Raw genomic sequence first — 15,510 nt, 5'->3', positions numbered from 1 at the left:
GACCTGCAGGGCAGTTTCGTATCCGCCAAAATATTTTCGTTTTGTCACTTACACCATTAATTATGTGAAGCCCCATTTAATCCGTGCTCGTACTTACTAAATATAGCACAGTTGTGTTTTAGTCTGTGTCTAGTACAAATGACAGCATGTCTACACATGAAAACGAATTGGCGTGTGTATTTTTGTGACCTAGCACATTTATATCGCTGTGCAGCGGTTCTTGAATCTTGTGCCAGTTAGAACACACGTAGTATAATAGTTGCTACAACGTATCACCAGACATGTATACGGTTAACACAATTTTTACCAGAACCTGTCCAATTTTATTTATGTTTTTCAACATTTTGCATTAAGTTTAATTTTTTTTTTTTAAATTTAACATATTTATGTTCACAAATTTTTGGCGGGAAATTTTGGATCATCGTTTAAAATTCAGACATAATTTTTTACGATTGTAAAAATGGAGGAACTGTATGTTAGCACTGGCCCTGCTCCGGAAGTTGGGGAAAAGGAAAAACCTCGTCATCATCGCAAGCAGGCAGAAGCTGGCGGGGGTGGTAAGTCTGTGTTACGTAATATATTTGATTAGAAACAAAAAACAACAACCACCAACAAAGTAACATACTTGAAAACTCCTAAACTGGCACGAGGTGTATATGAAGTATTGAAGTGTTATACACTGTTGTTTTTCAGCCACAGAGATAAAGTTGCATTTTATTCATTCAATTTATGTTTATGTTTAGCCTCAAACACTAACAGCTGAGCAAATACACACAAACTAGTTAACAATAAGTGTGTATAATTTTTTATTTGTGTTTACTATTTTATACCACATTCAATTTTTTAGTTCAAGGATCTAAAAAACGTCCAACTAAGAAAGATGATAAAACTACTGTTAAAATAGCAATGGTTGGAATACTTGTTGTTGGAGTAATAGCTCTCATTCTGGCTATTGTATTAGGTGAGTGTTTTAAACGTTAAAGTGTACGTTATATTATCATGTAAATGGATGAAAGCAGTTAATAATGGAAAAATTGGCACAGTAATTTTAGAGGATATTGATAGTCTTGATAGAAGACATGGGTAAAGGGGGGCTTGGGTCCAATTTTATAAACATGGGACTATACAAAGAAGACGGAAATTTTTTTCCGCTAGAGGCGGTAATTATTTAAATTAAAAAATACGGAAAAACGAACAAAACAGCACTACAAAGTGTTAATAAGTGTAAAACAAATTAATTAAATAATAAAAATACCTTTCTAAATACATAAAACACTAGTAAGAACATATTTCCCACATTAGGTCGGTTATATACGCTCTTTCGTTGTGTTTACTGTCATCGAGTCTGTGGTGTAGCGGTTTGCGTGCGGTCGTAAACTCTCGTGCGGTCGTAAAAACGGTTAAGGGTTAGTGTTAGGGGTTAGGGTTAGTGTTAGGGGTTAGTGTTGTGTCATCGCCTCCTAGCGGAAAAATTTTTCCGTCTTCTCTGTATAGCTCCATGTATTTTATAATACATGGGACTATACAAAGAAGTAAGGTACACTTTTTCCGCTAGGAGGCGATGACACATTCGTTTCTCTATTCTATGGGGAACAGTTAGTTTCACGGTTTATACACATAAGATTTAAACCCACAACCCCAAACTCGTGCTAACCAAACAAAAAAAGCTTGAAAAAAAAAGTATTCTACTGTGCGGGAATTAAAGCTGGTAAAAATAAAACAAAAAAAGTAAACGACCTAGCGGAAAAAGTGTACCTTCTTCTTTGTATAGTCCGATGTTTTTATAACTGCTGGCATACTTGTACAAATGGTGATACTGCCGCTGGTGACCGGTGAAAATTTTGGTCTCAAAATGTTCCTTGCGTCTCCCTGATACCCGTTGTGCAATTTTTTTTTGAAAAATGTTGGGCGTTCCTGTCGAAAATTAACTTTAAAAATGCGCAAAAATGTGCTTCGTTGCCGTAATTCGCCTGACTTGCTTAAGGTTAACGATTTATTACGTCACACTAGCGATATGTTACGTCACAGTAGTGACATATTAGGTACGTTACAGCACGTTATAATCTTGTTTTTCGCACTGTTTTATACTAGAGAAAACCCCAAGCCCTAACCCTTACCCAACCATAACCCCTAAATTCCCCAAAAACTTAACAAATTACGTAATCTGTAATGTATAAATCAAAGGTGGTAATACGCATTCTATAACATAGTAATGTAACATTTGAAGGCCCGTGTGGAAAATACAGTGACGAAACACGATTTCGCGCATTTTCAAAGTTAACGCCCGAGTTTTATTAAAATAATTATACAGCAAGTATCAGGGAGACGTAAGGAACATTTTGAGACCAAAATTTTCACTGGTCACCAGCGGCAGTATTACCATACAAAGAGTCTTTTACTCTTTACTAGGTTGAATCTTTAGTTAACTTTTTTCTATACAAAACTTTAAAGTTTTTGATTTATCGTCAGTGTTAATTGCACTAGTGAAGACACTTCCGTTTTACTTTAAACCTTAGGTTTACAAGCCTATAAAGTTAAAACTGACAAAGTATAAACATTGCAGGTATGTCCCCATCTGAAGAATATTCCTGTCAGAGAGCAAAAAATGAGGGGGAAAAAGTTTCTCCTTTTGATGTGAATGAATGTGAAGGTGACTAATTAACATCTGGTCTCTGAATTGTAATTAGGGATGCGCTGAGCCCAAACTCAAAAGCTTGTGCTCAAGCGTCTTCATTTTTGAGGCTTGGCGCTCGGTCCAATTTTCAGAGCGCCGAGCCCTATGATATTGCTATGTTGCAACTTGCACGCGAGAGACTAGTCAGTGAAGCTTTCTCTTTAATTGTTTTTCGTTTGTTGTGAATTTGCTCTCTTGCAAGTGAATCGCAAAGACAGCAAATTTGGCCTTATTGAATTACAGCACATCCCTAGTTGTAAGTCGATAGTTATATATACAACAAATGCAATTCTTCTTCAGCTTTGACACCGTAATTTACAACTCTTTTTGTTTTGAGTTTGTTTGACTTGATTTTGTTTGTTGCATATTTCGTAGCAATTGATTCTGGCCATTGTTTCGATATGAGAATCCTTTAACTTTATGAAGACTAAGTCAAGCCGGATTCGGAAATTTTTACAGTTTCATAGTACATGACTGTAATTAAATGTGTAATAAACTTAACATAGGCTCTGTTGTATTTATATTCAGCCGCGAAAAAAAAATGTCAGTTCGATATCACAACATGTTCTGATGCTTGTCCACTTGGTTATAAGAATGAAGGAGGTTGTGCAGTCAGTTGTTTGTGTGCAACTGATGGAACATATGAATCGGACATTATGTTTAATGAGGCCAACATACAAAGAGCACTGGATGTTAGTTTTACATTTATTATTTTTACAAAAGAGCAGTAATATTACCATGTTGTTTAAAGTTATGTATGGTAGATCTTGTTTACTCAACATGTTTTTCTATTCTAAAGCAAAAAGTCTGTTAGTTGTAAAGTTAGCATTATTTTTGTAATTTTAATGTTTTAGCCTTTTAGGGTTATGCTATTGCAGCTAGCCAGCTATGCTAAATTTGGAATTTTGCTAACTTTAAAATATTTGAAGGCCTTAGCTTACAAAAGTGCAGACAGCATTAAACTGGCTTATAAATGTGAACTGTGGCTTTGCCCTGATTAACCTTTAGTTGTCATGCAGAGATTCATTGCACCACCAGACAATGGTAGTTTCGATGTTTTTACTGGGAATACAATTAAAACAACTGCGCCCCTTTGGGAGTTGGGGGTAAATGGTCGCGTACAGATTCCATACGTGTTTGATCCTACAATAAGTAAGTCGTTTTGTAATCCTATCAGTTCATCATTAGGACTGTTATATGTTTGTGTCAAGACACTTATTACCAAATTTGATATTGATATACTAACTTGACAATGACATGTACTGGTAACTTAACATTAAACTTTAATGATTGAATATTTCATGTCTAAGTGACTGTTAATTGCCACTTTTCTTATAAGAATGACAGTCTTATATTTGTCCTTTCGACTATGATAGCAATGATTAAATTATAAAAAATAGTTAAAACGAAGACAGAATGCAGCGACAAAATGATTGTCAATAAAAAGCTTAGGATTTAAATCTTTAAACCCCTTTTTCAGCTACTGGCGATTACAGAGCTGTGTACAAGGCTTCATATTGGTTTTCAAGGCACTCTTGTATAGATTTAGTGCCACGCAAAAAAGAGAAGGCCCATATTTTATTCATAAGAGGAAACGGGTGTAGGTAAGTTTTTACAATAAAATCCATCAACTAATGCATTAAACAGAATGCAATTAATGGCAATATGACATTAATGTATCACGTTGAGATAATTGGCCAATCCTAGCCTTAACCAGAGAACTCATAAGGCGCGACACCTAGTACATAGAATTCCTTACAGTTGTATAAATATTCGGCGTCGTAGCACAGTTAGTTAGTACCCCTGCCTCTAACCCAGGGGTAATGAGTTCAAGGATCATCGCTGCTACCATTGTAAGTTACATTCTTTCGTTTATATGCAATGCCTCCTAGGCTTTTACATAATCAATAACAATGCAAAGTTGCCACACTTTGAGGACCTAATTTAAAATCACATGCCACTCTACGTTTTGTAAACCTATATATTAAACGACTTAACCAGAAGAATATATAAATGATGCAAACTAAATGACCCACGTTTGGGTTGCAAAGATGTAGAAAATACATCAAATAAAGTGTTATAGTGGAAGGTAATGGGACCCTGGTTTTTATTTATTACAAGTAAGAAAAACATTTGATGAAGATTAAAGTTAACTTCTATTGTGTAATAGGTAGGTATAGTGGCATACTCTACCTTTGAAGTTGTGACTTTCTTTAGAGTTGGCTTAATACCCAATAAAACTTTTCTCTGTTTGCATAGGAGGCTTTAAAATTTCCTCTGTAATTTTAGTTCATTCATTGGCAAAACTGGATGGCGGCAATATGTTTCTCTCGGGATTGGTTGTTCAAAAGCATCTATAGTTATGCATGAGATATTACACGCGGCAGGTTTTTACCATGAACAGTCAAGACCTGACAGGGATTTGTACATTAAAGTTTATTATGAAAACATTCAAAAAGGTATGCTGGATTTTCAATTGTTTTGTACATTTCTTGCTGCTACACACTATTAAGATATAACATGTATTTTTTTATACACCAGTCACACATTGTGTATTGGTATATTTATGTGCTATATGGCATACCTCATTCTTACCCTGGAGTAGTACAACATTATATGTGTCATTTTGTATGTTTCACTATAGTGATATCCGTAAATAACTGTAAAATATCGGTATCGGTTGGGGATGTGCTGAGCTCCAACTCAAAAGCTCGTGCCCAAGCGCTGAAATCTGGGCCGAGCGCCGAGCCCTATTTTATTGCTATAATGTCGCACGCGAGAGCGAAAGTATAAAAAATGAAAAATGTGAAGCTGCTAAAAATTAACGAGACTAGTCAGCGTAGCTTTCTCTTTAATTATTTTTCGTTCGTTGTGAATTTGCTCTCTTGCAAGTAACAAATCGCAATGTCAGCGAATTTGCGGTATCAAATTACAGCCGGTGTCGAATTATACGAGCGCCCAATGTTTCCCTATCTTTATAATGGAATAATATAAACTGCTGGGGGGGTGTTTTGTATCATGACAGGGACAGGCCCTATTTCCGCAAACACGCACCCAGACAGAAAGTGCTAAAACACGCGTTGCATTTAATATTACATTCTTGCCTTAGGAATTGGAACATTTTTTCATTCAATTGTTACGTTACTTGCCCTATTACAACATAACTATTAATTATGACGTTTCATAATATATAATAATCGGGAAGAATGTGCCCAACCAACCACGAGATCGAAACATCTTGTATGAGCGTCACATTTTTACGCTCTGTATCGGCTTAGGAAATAAAGGGAGACGCGTGTGGTAGCATAGATTCCACACGTAACAAGCGAAGCAATCGTTGTGAATTTATTCTCGTTAAAATTGACATAATGAAACTCTGGTTCTCGTGCGGTGCCAACAAACAATGTTTTTTTGGCTTCTATCCAAGCTAGACTGGGACGATACTTTGTACTATCATATTACAATCTCTGTTGGTTCCAATTTACTGATAGCGTCGCTCTTCGCTATTATATTTGCATCAATTAAAATTCACATAATCGCGATTTACCTGCATTTAAACTAATCATCAGAAAAAAGATTATACAAAAAGTACAGATCGTATGGAAGCGAACAAAACACGATTGTTTTATAACAATCTCGTTTGTAATGTAACAATTGTAATGGTTTATTAAAGTTATTGTGACGTAAATAATCGTTACATTATCCACGATGGACATGCGTAAAACTTACACCAATGTTTCTTTTATTAGAAAGACGTTTCTAATTTAATATATACAATGTAATATTAGTCCTAATTAACCGCAGTAAAATAGATTAGTGTGCAAGACAAATATCTAAAGCGTTTATATCGCGTCAGAGATAACGTTGTTTTAAATCTGCATGACATACCCTTTTTGAACGCGCTGGTTGCCACACTGGCTGCATCCGTTAGAAATAATTTTTAATTAGATATTTTTTATATGAATTTTACAATTTGCAATACTGGAAATTACAAAACGAGACGTCTTTTTAACCGCATACCTCGTGCCTTGTATTATTTTGATTAGCGACGCTTTTCGGCTGAATAGGAACGCATTCTTGTACGCCTTTCTCCTTAATGACGTCATAGGTGCTCGGGCTCGTGCCGAGCTTTTCGTTGAAGCTCCGCGCTCGGCGAACCCGAGCTTTTACAACTTCAGCACATCCCTAGTATCGGTAATACCTAAAAATATCGGTGTTGGCAGGGGCGCAACCAGGGGGGCTGTTTTGCTGTCATGACAGCCCCCTTTTCCGCAGACACGCACGCAGCCAGAAAGTGCTAAGACGCACACACACGCGTTGCATTCAATATTACATTCATTCGCTTGGAATTGAAACAATTTTTCGTTCAATTGTTACGTCACTTGTCCTATTGCAACGTAACTATTAATTATGACGTTTCATAATATAACAATCGGGAGGAATGTGCCCACTGCCCAACCAACCACGAGATCGAAACTTCGTGTATGACCGTCACATTTTTACGCTCTGCGCCGGCGTAGGAAATAAAGGAAGACGCATGCGGTAGCATACATTCCACACCTAACAAGCGAAGCAATCGATGTGAATTTATTCTCGTGAAAAGTGACGTAATGAAACTCTGGTTCTCGTGCGGTGCCAACAAACAATATTTTTTGGCTTTCATCCAATCTCGACCGGGCAGTACTTTGAAATATTATATTACAATCTCTGCTGGTTCTAATTTACTAATAGCGTCGCTCCTCACTCTTATATTAGCACTTCACCTAAAAAAATCACATAATCGCGGTTTATCTGCATATAAAGCAGTGGTTCCCAAACTTTATTTACTCGCTTTACACTTTTAGGTTCATGCAACGTTCTCGACTTCTCGTACCACCTACATACTAAACTACTGAAGGCTCGTGAACAACTAATCTTAAATAGTGAAATTAGAAACCGCACGCATCAGTATTTTTTTCAGCGAGAATTCGCAACACAAACTTGACACAGCTTTTTCAAAGTTGCGTGTAAAATATATGTAATTTGCCTATTAAACAAGGTAACACGGTGGAATAAACAACCTAAACATGTTCCAGAAGTAGCAATGCTGTATATTTACGATGTTTTCCTCAGTCAAGCAGCATAATTATTACGAAATAGTAGGGATTTACACGTGGATTCATTGCATCATAAAAGCGATTGTTTGAACCTGGCAACTGATTACGACATAATAGCAATTCACACGTTGATTATTGGCGTCATAATAGCGATTGTCCCCTAGATTATTTAGCCTGCAAGTGCTTGAAAACAGGTTGGATTTTAGCCCTTTTTACGTATGCCAAGAGGTAAAAATAGGCTTGGAAAAATACTTTGTACGCGCATGAAGCAACGCCCAGGTTTTAAAAAGTTGGAAACCACTGTAATGGGGAATATAGATAGCATGAAATGTCACGCTCAACGTAATGTATGTGAAATAAACTAATGCTTATAATTATAACAATCACTAAAAGATCATTTGCGATCGTTTGGTGTAAACTTGATAAAACCACAGAACTACTGATCGTATCATTCGTATGGGAGAGAATAAAACACGATTGTTTATCAACAATCTCGTTTATGATGTAACAATCGTAATGGATTATCAAAGGTATTCTGACGAAAAGATTCGTTAAATTATCTACGATGGACATGCGTAAAACTGTCACCAATGTTTCATTTGTTTTTAGTAATTTAGATACGTCTTTTTACCATTAATTTACCGCGTAAAGTAGAATGTACATTCGTCTGCACAACCAATAAGGGGGGTATTTTATCGCGTCAGAGATAAACGTTGACTGGACGTAAATATGACAGTCCCCCTTTGAACACGCTGGTTGCGCCACTGGGTGTTGGTATTGGTTGAAACAATTGATATTGGTCGGTCTCTACAAATCATAAATTTGGGCAGTCACCTTTCATGTTTGAATCGAAACTGACCAGAAAATTTATTTTATGCACGAATGCACCTGAAGACAGGATTGTAAAAATACCCCTTTTTTGGTGATAATGTCACCGTCCGGATCGTCGAAACGTCTGGATTTTTAAATAGAAATAAATCCTATTTATATTAAAACCAACTTTCTTACTTCCAGCCAACAACACTCTTTGGTTTCTTAGTTCAGTATTTATTGACGACATAAACGGCGCTCTATTTTAACATCATCGGTTGACCTGTGAGAACACCGCTAAAAGCTAAAATTACGGAACGGTTCGTGCAAACCAGCAACCAAGAATAGTTTAAACTTTAAATGCAAGTAAATCGCGGTTATGTAATTGGTGCAAATATTAGAGCGGGGAGCGACGCTATTAGTAAATTGGAACCAACGCAAATTGTAATATATTATTACAAAGTATCTTCTCGGCCGAGCTTGGACAGAGGCCAAACAAAGTCGTTTTTAGGCACCGCGTGAAAAGCAAGAGTTTCGTGAATCCCAGTTGCAAGATAGTAATTTTACCCATAAAATAGTTTATTTAAATTTTATGTAAACTTGTTATGTTTGTAACACTAATTTTAAATCAAAAAGTTTAACATAATATATGAATCGTATGATTAATAAAACACAGGCTACTCGCTAATCACAGTAACGTTACATTTCGTCATTTTTCACAGTATAAATTCACAACTATTGCTTTGCTAAATGTTGAATGTATAATACCCCATGCGTCTTCCTTTATTTCCTATGCGGGCGCAGAGCGTAAAAGTGTGACTTTCATACACGATGTTTTGATCTCTTGGTTCGTTGGGTAGTGGGCACATTACTGATAATGAAACGCCATAGTTAATAGTTATGTTACAATGTGACGTAACAATTAAGTGCAAAATATCTCATTTGCAGCACGGTAATGTTTGTTACTCGAACGATTTCGTTAGCTGATAATTACGAACACGCGACGAACATAAAACATTAAATCGCAGCTTTAACAACATTTTCTATTGCACAGAGCTGCACTACACTGTGCCTTTAGTCAGTAAGACGGTTTATAACAGGATTTGGTAGCTTGGGTGACAGACAATTGTAAAACATAATGTGTCTGGATTTTCAATGAAATTAACCGTTTACTGTCCGGAATTACAACTTTTACAATCCTGCTTGAAGATCTTATTGTTTTTAGAATATCATCGGCAATATGACAAAGCAAGGCCGGAAGCTGTGGCTGACTTTGGATACGAATATGACGTGAAATCCCTCATGCATTACCACAGTCGTGCGTTTCAAATTGTTGGGAAACTAACGTTCGTTGTTTTAAAGACTGGATATAGTATAGCTTCTTCGAATGAACATCCCTCAGAAACAGACATCGCAGAAATAGATAGTTTGTATAAATGCAAACGGAAGGCTGCAAATCAGAAAGGTAAATCTGTCCTAATATGACGTACTGGTATGCAAATAGTGGTAAACAAATAAAAATCTATAGGGCTGGAGAAACCAGTCTATGTTCGGACTTTCCCAAATGCAAATTAAACGTTTATAGAAAATATTTTTATTAAGAAAGCAACCCACGAGATTCAGATCAAAACACGGCAGCTCGTAAAAGCTTCTGTAATCTTAAACACGGCAGCTTTGAGCTTCCAATGACGCAATACTATGGGGAATACCCAAATTTATGTGTGGTATAATCGTGTGTTTTCGCGTGTTAAATTAACATGTTTAACGCTAATAACTTTGATTAGAACGTCATAATTCCAAGTTTATTCCAGAACAGGCAAAACACGTTAGGTCCTACTCTTTCAAGTTTTTCCTTTAAAAATGAGAGATCGTTTCAAAGCACGCGTTCGCAGAGAGTGCGCCGTCCCTGTTTCTGCGTTCGCATGGAGCACTCTTACGCTCTCGCTTGTTTCTTTTATAAAAACGAGAGAACGCTTATGAGCACGCGTTCTCATGGAGCACACTCATGCCTGTTTCTTTTCAGAAAACGAGATAATGCTTTGTGAGCACGATTTGCTCGCATTAGGAGAAAGCCACAGACTATGCTTTTAACCGTTAAATAGCATACGTAAAAAGATGAAAGCTTGAAAAAGCTGCCGTCTTTCACTTTGCGGAAGCTTCACGGAAGCTTTAGCTTCGAGCTTCCGTGAAATTCGCAGACTGAGAAAGGCAACTGCTCATGCTCACTCCCATACTTTGCTGAATCTTTTGTTGGTATCATTTAAATACTTGTTGTACTAGTATAATAAGGTGTGGTGTTGCATTCCAAATATTTGGAACAAACTTATGGCATTTATACTTCTATATTCTATTTCTATTATAAATGTATAAGAACGTGAGTTTCTACCCGCCAGGGTCCTCAAGATTTAGGCAAGAGTTAAAGTTAACCCTTTAACCGACACCCAGGGTGCTACAACCTATTATACTCAATACGATAGCGCAAAATCTTTTATAGTATCTTGGCTATACGATGTTAATGATATTAGCATTAAGTATTGAACCCAGCGTGTTTTGGTTACAATGATGCAAGTGCCCTAACTACTTAGTTATGGCACGACCCATTTATATTTTGTTTACTTTGAAGGGAGATGGGGTGAGTGGGCTCCTTGGGGTGCGTGCAGAGCAACATGTGGAACGATCGGTGCAATAGTTCAACGATACAGAAGATGTGAATACAAGGATGGACAGTTCGCTCAGGATTGCAAAGGGAAAAATTGGGAAACGTTAGATATAGTTATCAGTTTGTTTTATTTCAATTAAGTTTTAAGTAAAGAGGGTATGAATGAAACAATAGGCAGACAAGTTATCAGAAAAAAAGACTAATTTTTGCTTTTTTAGAAAGTAAATAAGGAGAGAGGTTTAACATTTTTAATGTATTTTTAATATGTATGTTTAGGATTTTTTTAAATTATGCCGGTTTACCTCATTTGATTCTTTGTGTATGCAGGAAGGTTTGTAAGTTGAAAGCATGCAGTCCTAAGTATTCGGAATGGGGATCGTGGAGTGCGTGTTCGTTGACTTGCCATTTTGAACATGGGATTCATGCCTTAGAAACAAGGTTGTTATTCATAATAGGAATGTTCATTTGTTTTAAAAAAAATTTCTGCAAAGAACCTTGGTTTGCGCGATTAGCGACAGAATTGGTCCTCGTATATTTAAGTAAACATTATACTGTTGGGAGTAAGCAGTACGCAAAAAAGGCAAATAAAATGAATGTTTGGTAAAAAAAGATCAGTTATTTTAACTTTTTTAACTAAATGCAGATCATTGGTGGTTTTACTTAACTCCAATGTGTCATGCAGCCTAGCTATTGTTCTGTATTATTGTCTGTTATTTAGTATAATAAATTTCTAGTGTTGTATGCAATGTGTGGTATTGAGTGTAGAGGCATGGGGTAGGGAATGCTTATTGTTTTGAATTTTCCATTAGTAGCTTGTTTACTGTGTAGTGTTGTTTATGCTTGATTGCTTTGCAGGAGACGTAATTGTATTAATAAGAAAGAGGGACTTTGTCCAAACTCATGGATTTTTGGTGCTGATATTTACCAGTCGAGATACTGTCGCCCTGAACCTAGCTGTAAAACCAAAGGTATTTTATTTACTGCTGCATAAAATAACAAGTTAATAACTGTATGTTAACTTTATATTTTTTGGATTAAAATGGGGTTCCTCATCTCATGCAGACCTACAGGACTTAACAACTAGAGTGTTTACTGTTAAGGTTTGTTTCCCATGGTTGCGTCTTAGTTAGCCACTGTTTAAAGCAAACATTCATTGTAAGTTACTAACACTCTCTCTGGATTTAGGCAACAGCAGTCGCGTCTACAAATGATCTATGTGTTTTTGACCAATATATTAAATGATATTTGCTCCAACCTAGTGACCCTTCATGGGTTGTATAAATTGTCAGTCATACATTATTTATATTAGAAAATATTTCTCCAAAAAAATAAAAAATAATCACCCACAAAGTTACATACACGTCCTGGTAACTTGTAAGCCAACGAAGTTTATAAAACCACTCTATGTTAACAGAGGATATTGAGAAAGAAAAAGCCCTTTACAAAAAGTTAAGAGAAATTCATCGTAACCCTAATTGGACTGGATGGTCTCATTGGTATCCTGCGTGTCCTTTTAACTGTGATGGGGTGACTAAGGAGAAGAAAAGAAGAACTTGCGCTGAGTATTCTGCAAAAGTCAGCAAATGTGAAGGGGTAAGAATAGTTTATGTTTGTTTTGTTATTAAACATGGGTGACCAGAGACCTCTTTTTTTACATAGTGTTTTAATATAGGGGTCTTCTCATACGGTGTATTACTGTATTCATACACCTCATGCTCACTGTTGAGATATAACGTTGGCATATTCTTGGACACCAGACATACAATGTGTGTTGATACACGTCATGCTTACTGTCAAACATAGCTGTTCTTCCATGCACACAGATGGTGTTATCATACACCTTATGCTCACTGCCAATTTATATTATAGGCATAAACTAAAGATATTATATACATCTTACTGTAAGCTTTATTATTCCTTTTTTTTCATAATTTAGAACACACCAGGAAGTAAAATCGCTTCCCAAGAAATCCAGAGATTCTGTCGATGTGCTTATGGCATGACGCCACCCACCGGTAAACTGAGCTTGACAACAGTTATAATAGAGTCAGATGATTTAGGAAGTGAGATTAGGAGGAGATCAGTAGAAGGTACGTGTTAATTCGCACTTTTTCTTAAGTGGGTTAGTCCTTTGCAGCACTCAATGCAAATAACAGGCTATTCTGACAGAAAATGACAGGCCACCCCTAACTCACAAGCTCACAAGACAAAAATATATTATAAGACAAGTTAAATACATCAATTTCTAAAATTTTCTTTAGTTCTCTATTTAACCAAGCAAGTACACACAGGTGGAATAATGGATGTGAATTCACGTTTATTCTGTTCCTCGGGAAAAGTCGTGCGGGGAAAGTTTAACGAAGATGATTCAGTTGATGTTGTTTGCGTGGAATCTAACCATATGTGAGTTCATTCTTCTTATTTTTTTGTTTGTTTATATTAGTCAGCAATGACAGCATGTGGAGAAAATAAGGAATTCTGGTGGTCAAATACAATTTTAATTGGTCGCATTTTAAAAATGTCCGCCTTTGGAAGTTTACTGGTTTTGGAAGAAACAACTTTATGGTGGTAAAGTGGAATTTTCTTGCTCCCGGAATGTTTCACATCGTTAACAGTATTGAGTCATACTTACTTTCGGCTGCACATAGAATAATTGTTTAGGTGCAGTTTGAAAAATGGTAGGTGGTGTAGAAACTAGTGATTTTATTACAGATTATAAAATTGAAGTTCATTATTACTTACTGTAATTCATTTCTAATTGCACTTGTTCACTGACAGTTTGCACCTTATTTTGTTTGCATTGCCGACAGACCAATAAACCAACTTTACCCTGCCTTCACTTCACAGATCCTTCTACCCGACAATAAACGGAGAAACAAACTACGATTCATCATTCCAACAATCTTACCAATTCTGTCAATCAGAAAATCAACTTTTGTTAAACGAGTCAGCAGATTTTAACACTGATACCAATGATGACTTGGCATGTATTGACAGGAATTCTGGGTAAGAAAAAAGGTTAAGTCGAGTTATAACACTGGTTCACTATCTTATTCATGCTTTTTGTTTACTATACACTATACATATTGGTGCACATTTATACCTCATGCTCTATCAACCCATATCTATGTGTTCATCTCAACCGTTTTCTCTGCAGTCAAATGATCATCTTGTCATTCTTTGATAATCGGTTTGAAGTTCACTCTGATTGGGCCGGTTTACAAGATTTCTGTGTTGGTAGAAAATCTCACATCTTTGCTGGGTATGGAGATGATGATGGAAGAGCCGATCTCATCTGTTTAAACAAGATAACCAACAGAGAATCCATTATCATCAATAATTGGAATTTTTAATGTCATACAGCCCAAGCTTATTGTTATCTTGTGGTTTTACATTTGTTAATTTGTTAAAGTTGATGCAAAATAAAACTACACAGATACTGTGTACATTACAGTTGTCAGTTACCGTTTTTACAGGCCAAGAAGTTGAAGTTGTTTTAAAATCTATTATTAAAAATCTACTTATTTCACCACGACTTGTTTAGATTGGCTTTAGAGATATACAGATTATTTTAAAAAATATAAAACCATTTTTTGGTCAGTCTATACCTTAGGGAAATTTTGATTTTCTTTATAAAAAAGTTACATTCACTCATTCTGTTACTACGTGCGTAACTTCTTCAACGACAGTCGTTATAACACAAGTGTTCTGTTTTCACCACAGTTGATGCACGTTCTCAATTCTTTTTCAGAAGACCGGGTGTCGTGTCCTGTTTGGTTATAGTTGTCGGTGAAATGTCTCCTCTAGTTGTCCTTGTAATTGCGTGATCGAGGGAGGTAGGTCGGTCGGTCGTTTCTTTTCATTAGATTGTAGAACTGTGACGGGTTGACTGACAGGTGCTCGCTCCTTTTTGCCGAGTAGCTTTTGGCTGTTTCAATAAAACTGTGCTGTATGCTAATTTGTTTTCGGAACTTTACAGTAATTGTTCAACCTGATTGCGATTTCGTAATCCATTGAAGAGCATGTTGTACATGACGTCATTTCGGATATGTTCGTCCGATTCACGTGGATAAGCCATTTCACCCAGGTTTGTAAGAACGGTTACAAAACTTCTTTCCGACTCACCGATCGCTTGGTTTCTCGGTAATAGTTGCCGGCCTTTGTACACTGATAAACGGCGCAAACCATTTCTTGAGCTGCTCGTAACTCAGATTTTGCAGGACTCCATCGATTGGCCGCATGTCGAACTTCGTCTCGTTTGGTAGACTTAG

The 15,510-nt window shown here is 36.5% G+C and overlaps 1 protein-coding gene and 1 pseudogene across 3 annotated transcripts; one reads left to right on the top strand and one right to left on the bottom strand.

Annotated features, from left to right (window-relative positions):
• Positions 1–399: 399 nt before the first annotated feature.
• Positions 400–14,690, top strand: LOC149730724 (uncharacterized). 2 transcript variants are annotated; one of them, XM_089884446.1, is made up of 16 exons: positions 400–557; positions 848–961; positions 2,564–2,650; positions 3,203–3,366; positions 3,694–3,826; positions 4,155–4,278; positions 4,964–5,133; positions 9,806–10,045; positions 11,204–11,342; positions 11,567–11,677; positions 12,095–12,207; positions 12,654–12,832; positions 13,176–13,329; positions 13,531–13,642; positions 14,087–14,245; positions 14,397–14,690. In XM_089884446.1, the coding sequence occupies exons 1-16, from the start codon at positions 461–463 to the stop codon at positions 14,590–14,592; spliced, it is 2,292 nt and encodes a 763-aa protein (XP_089740572.1). In that variant the 5' UTR covers positions 400–460; the 3' UTR covers positions 14,593–14,690. The 2 variants fall into 2 exon arrangements, with proteins under 2 accessions (XP_089740572.1, XP_089740573.1); XM_089884447.1 differs by lacking the exons at positions 400–557; positions 3,203–3,366.
• LOC149730723 (uncharacterized) lies at positions 13,928–15,480 on the bottom strand (annotated as a pseudogene). The gene is made up of 3 exons (XR_016385672.1): positions 14,848–15,480; positions 14,343–14,534; positions 13,928–14,241 (listed from the first exon to the last, which is right to left on the bottom strand). The product of XR_016385672.1 is annotated as an uncharacterized LOC149730723 (transcript).
• Between the last annotated feature and the right edge of the window lie 30 nt (positions 15,481–15,510).

This window comes from Ciona robusta, chromosome 9 (assembly GCF_009617815.1).
Source record: "Ciona robusta chromosome 9, ASM961781v2".
NCBI classification, from domain to species: domain Eukaryota; kingdom Metazoa; phylum Chordata; class Ascidiacea; order Phlebobranchia; family Cionidae; genus Ciona; species Ciona robusta.
This window is presented reverse-complemented; position numbering and strand designations above follow the sequence as displayed.

Bases quoted from the DNA above. Each gene is read 5' to 3' on its own strand.
- LOC149730724 (XM_089884446.1), top strand. From the start codon at position 461: ATGGAGGAACTGTATGTTAGCACTGGCCCTGCTCCGGAAGTTGGGGAA. The intron at 558-847 runs GTAAGTCTGTGT...TCAATTTTTTAG, and splicing joins GGCAGAAGCTGGCGGGGGTG to TTCAAGGATCTAAAAAACGT. The intron at 12,208-12,653 runs GTATTTTATTTA...CTATGTTAACAG, and splicing joins ACCTAGCTGTAAAACCAAAG to AGGATATTGAGAAAGAAAAA.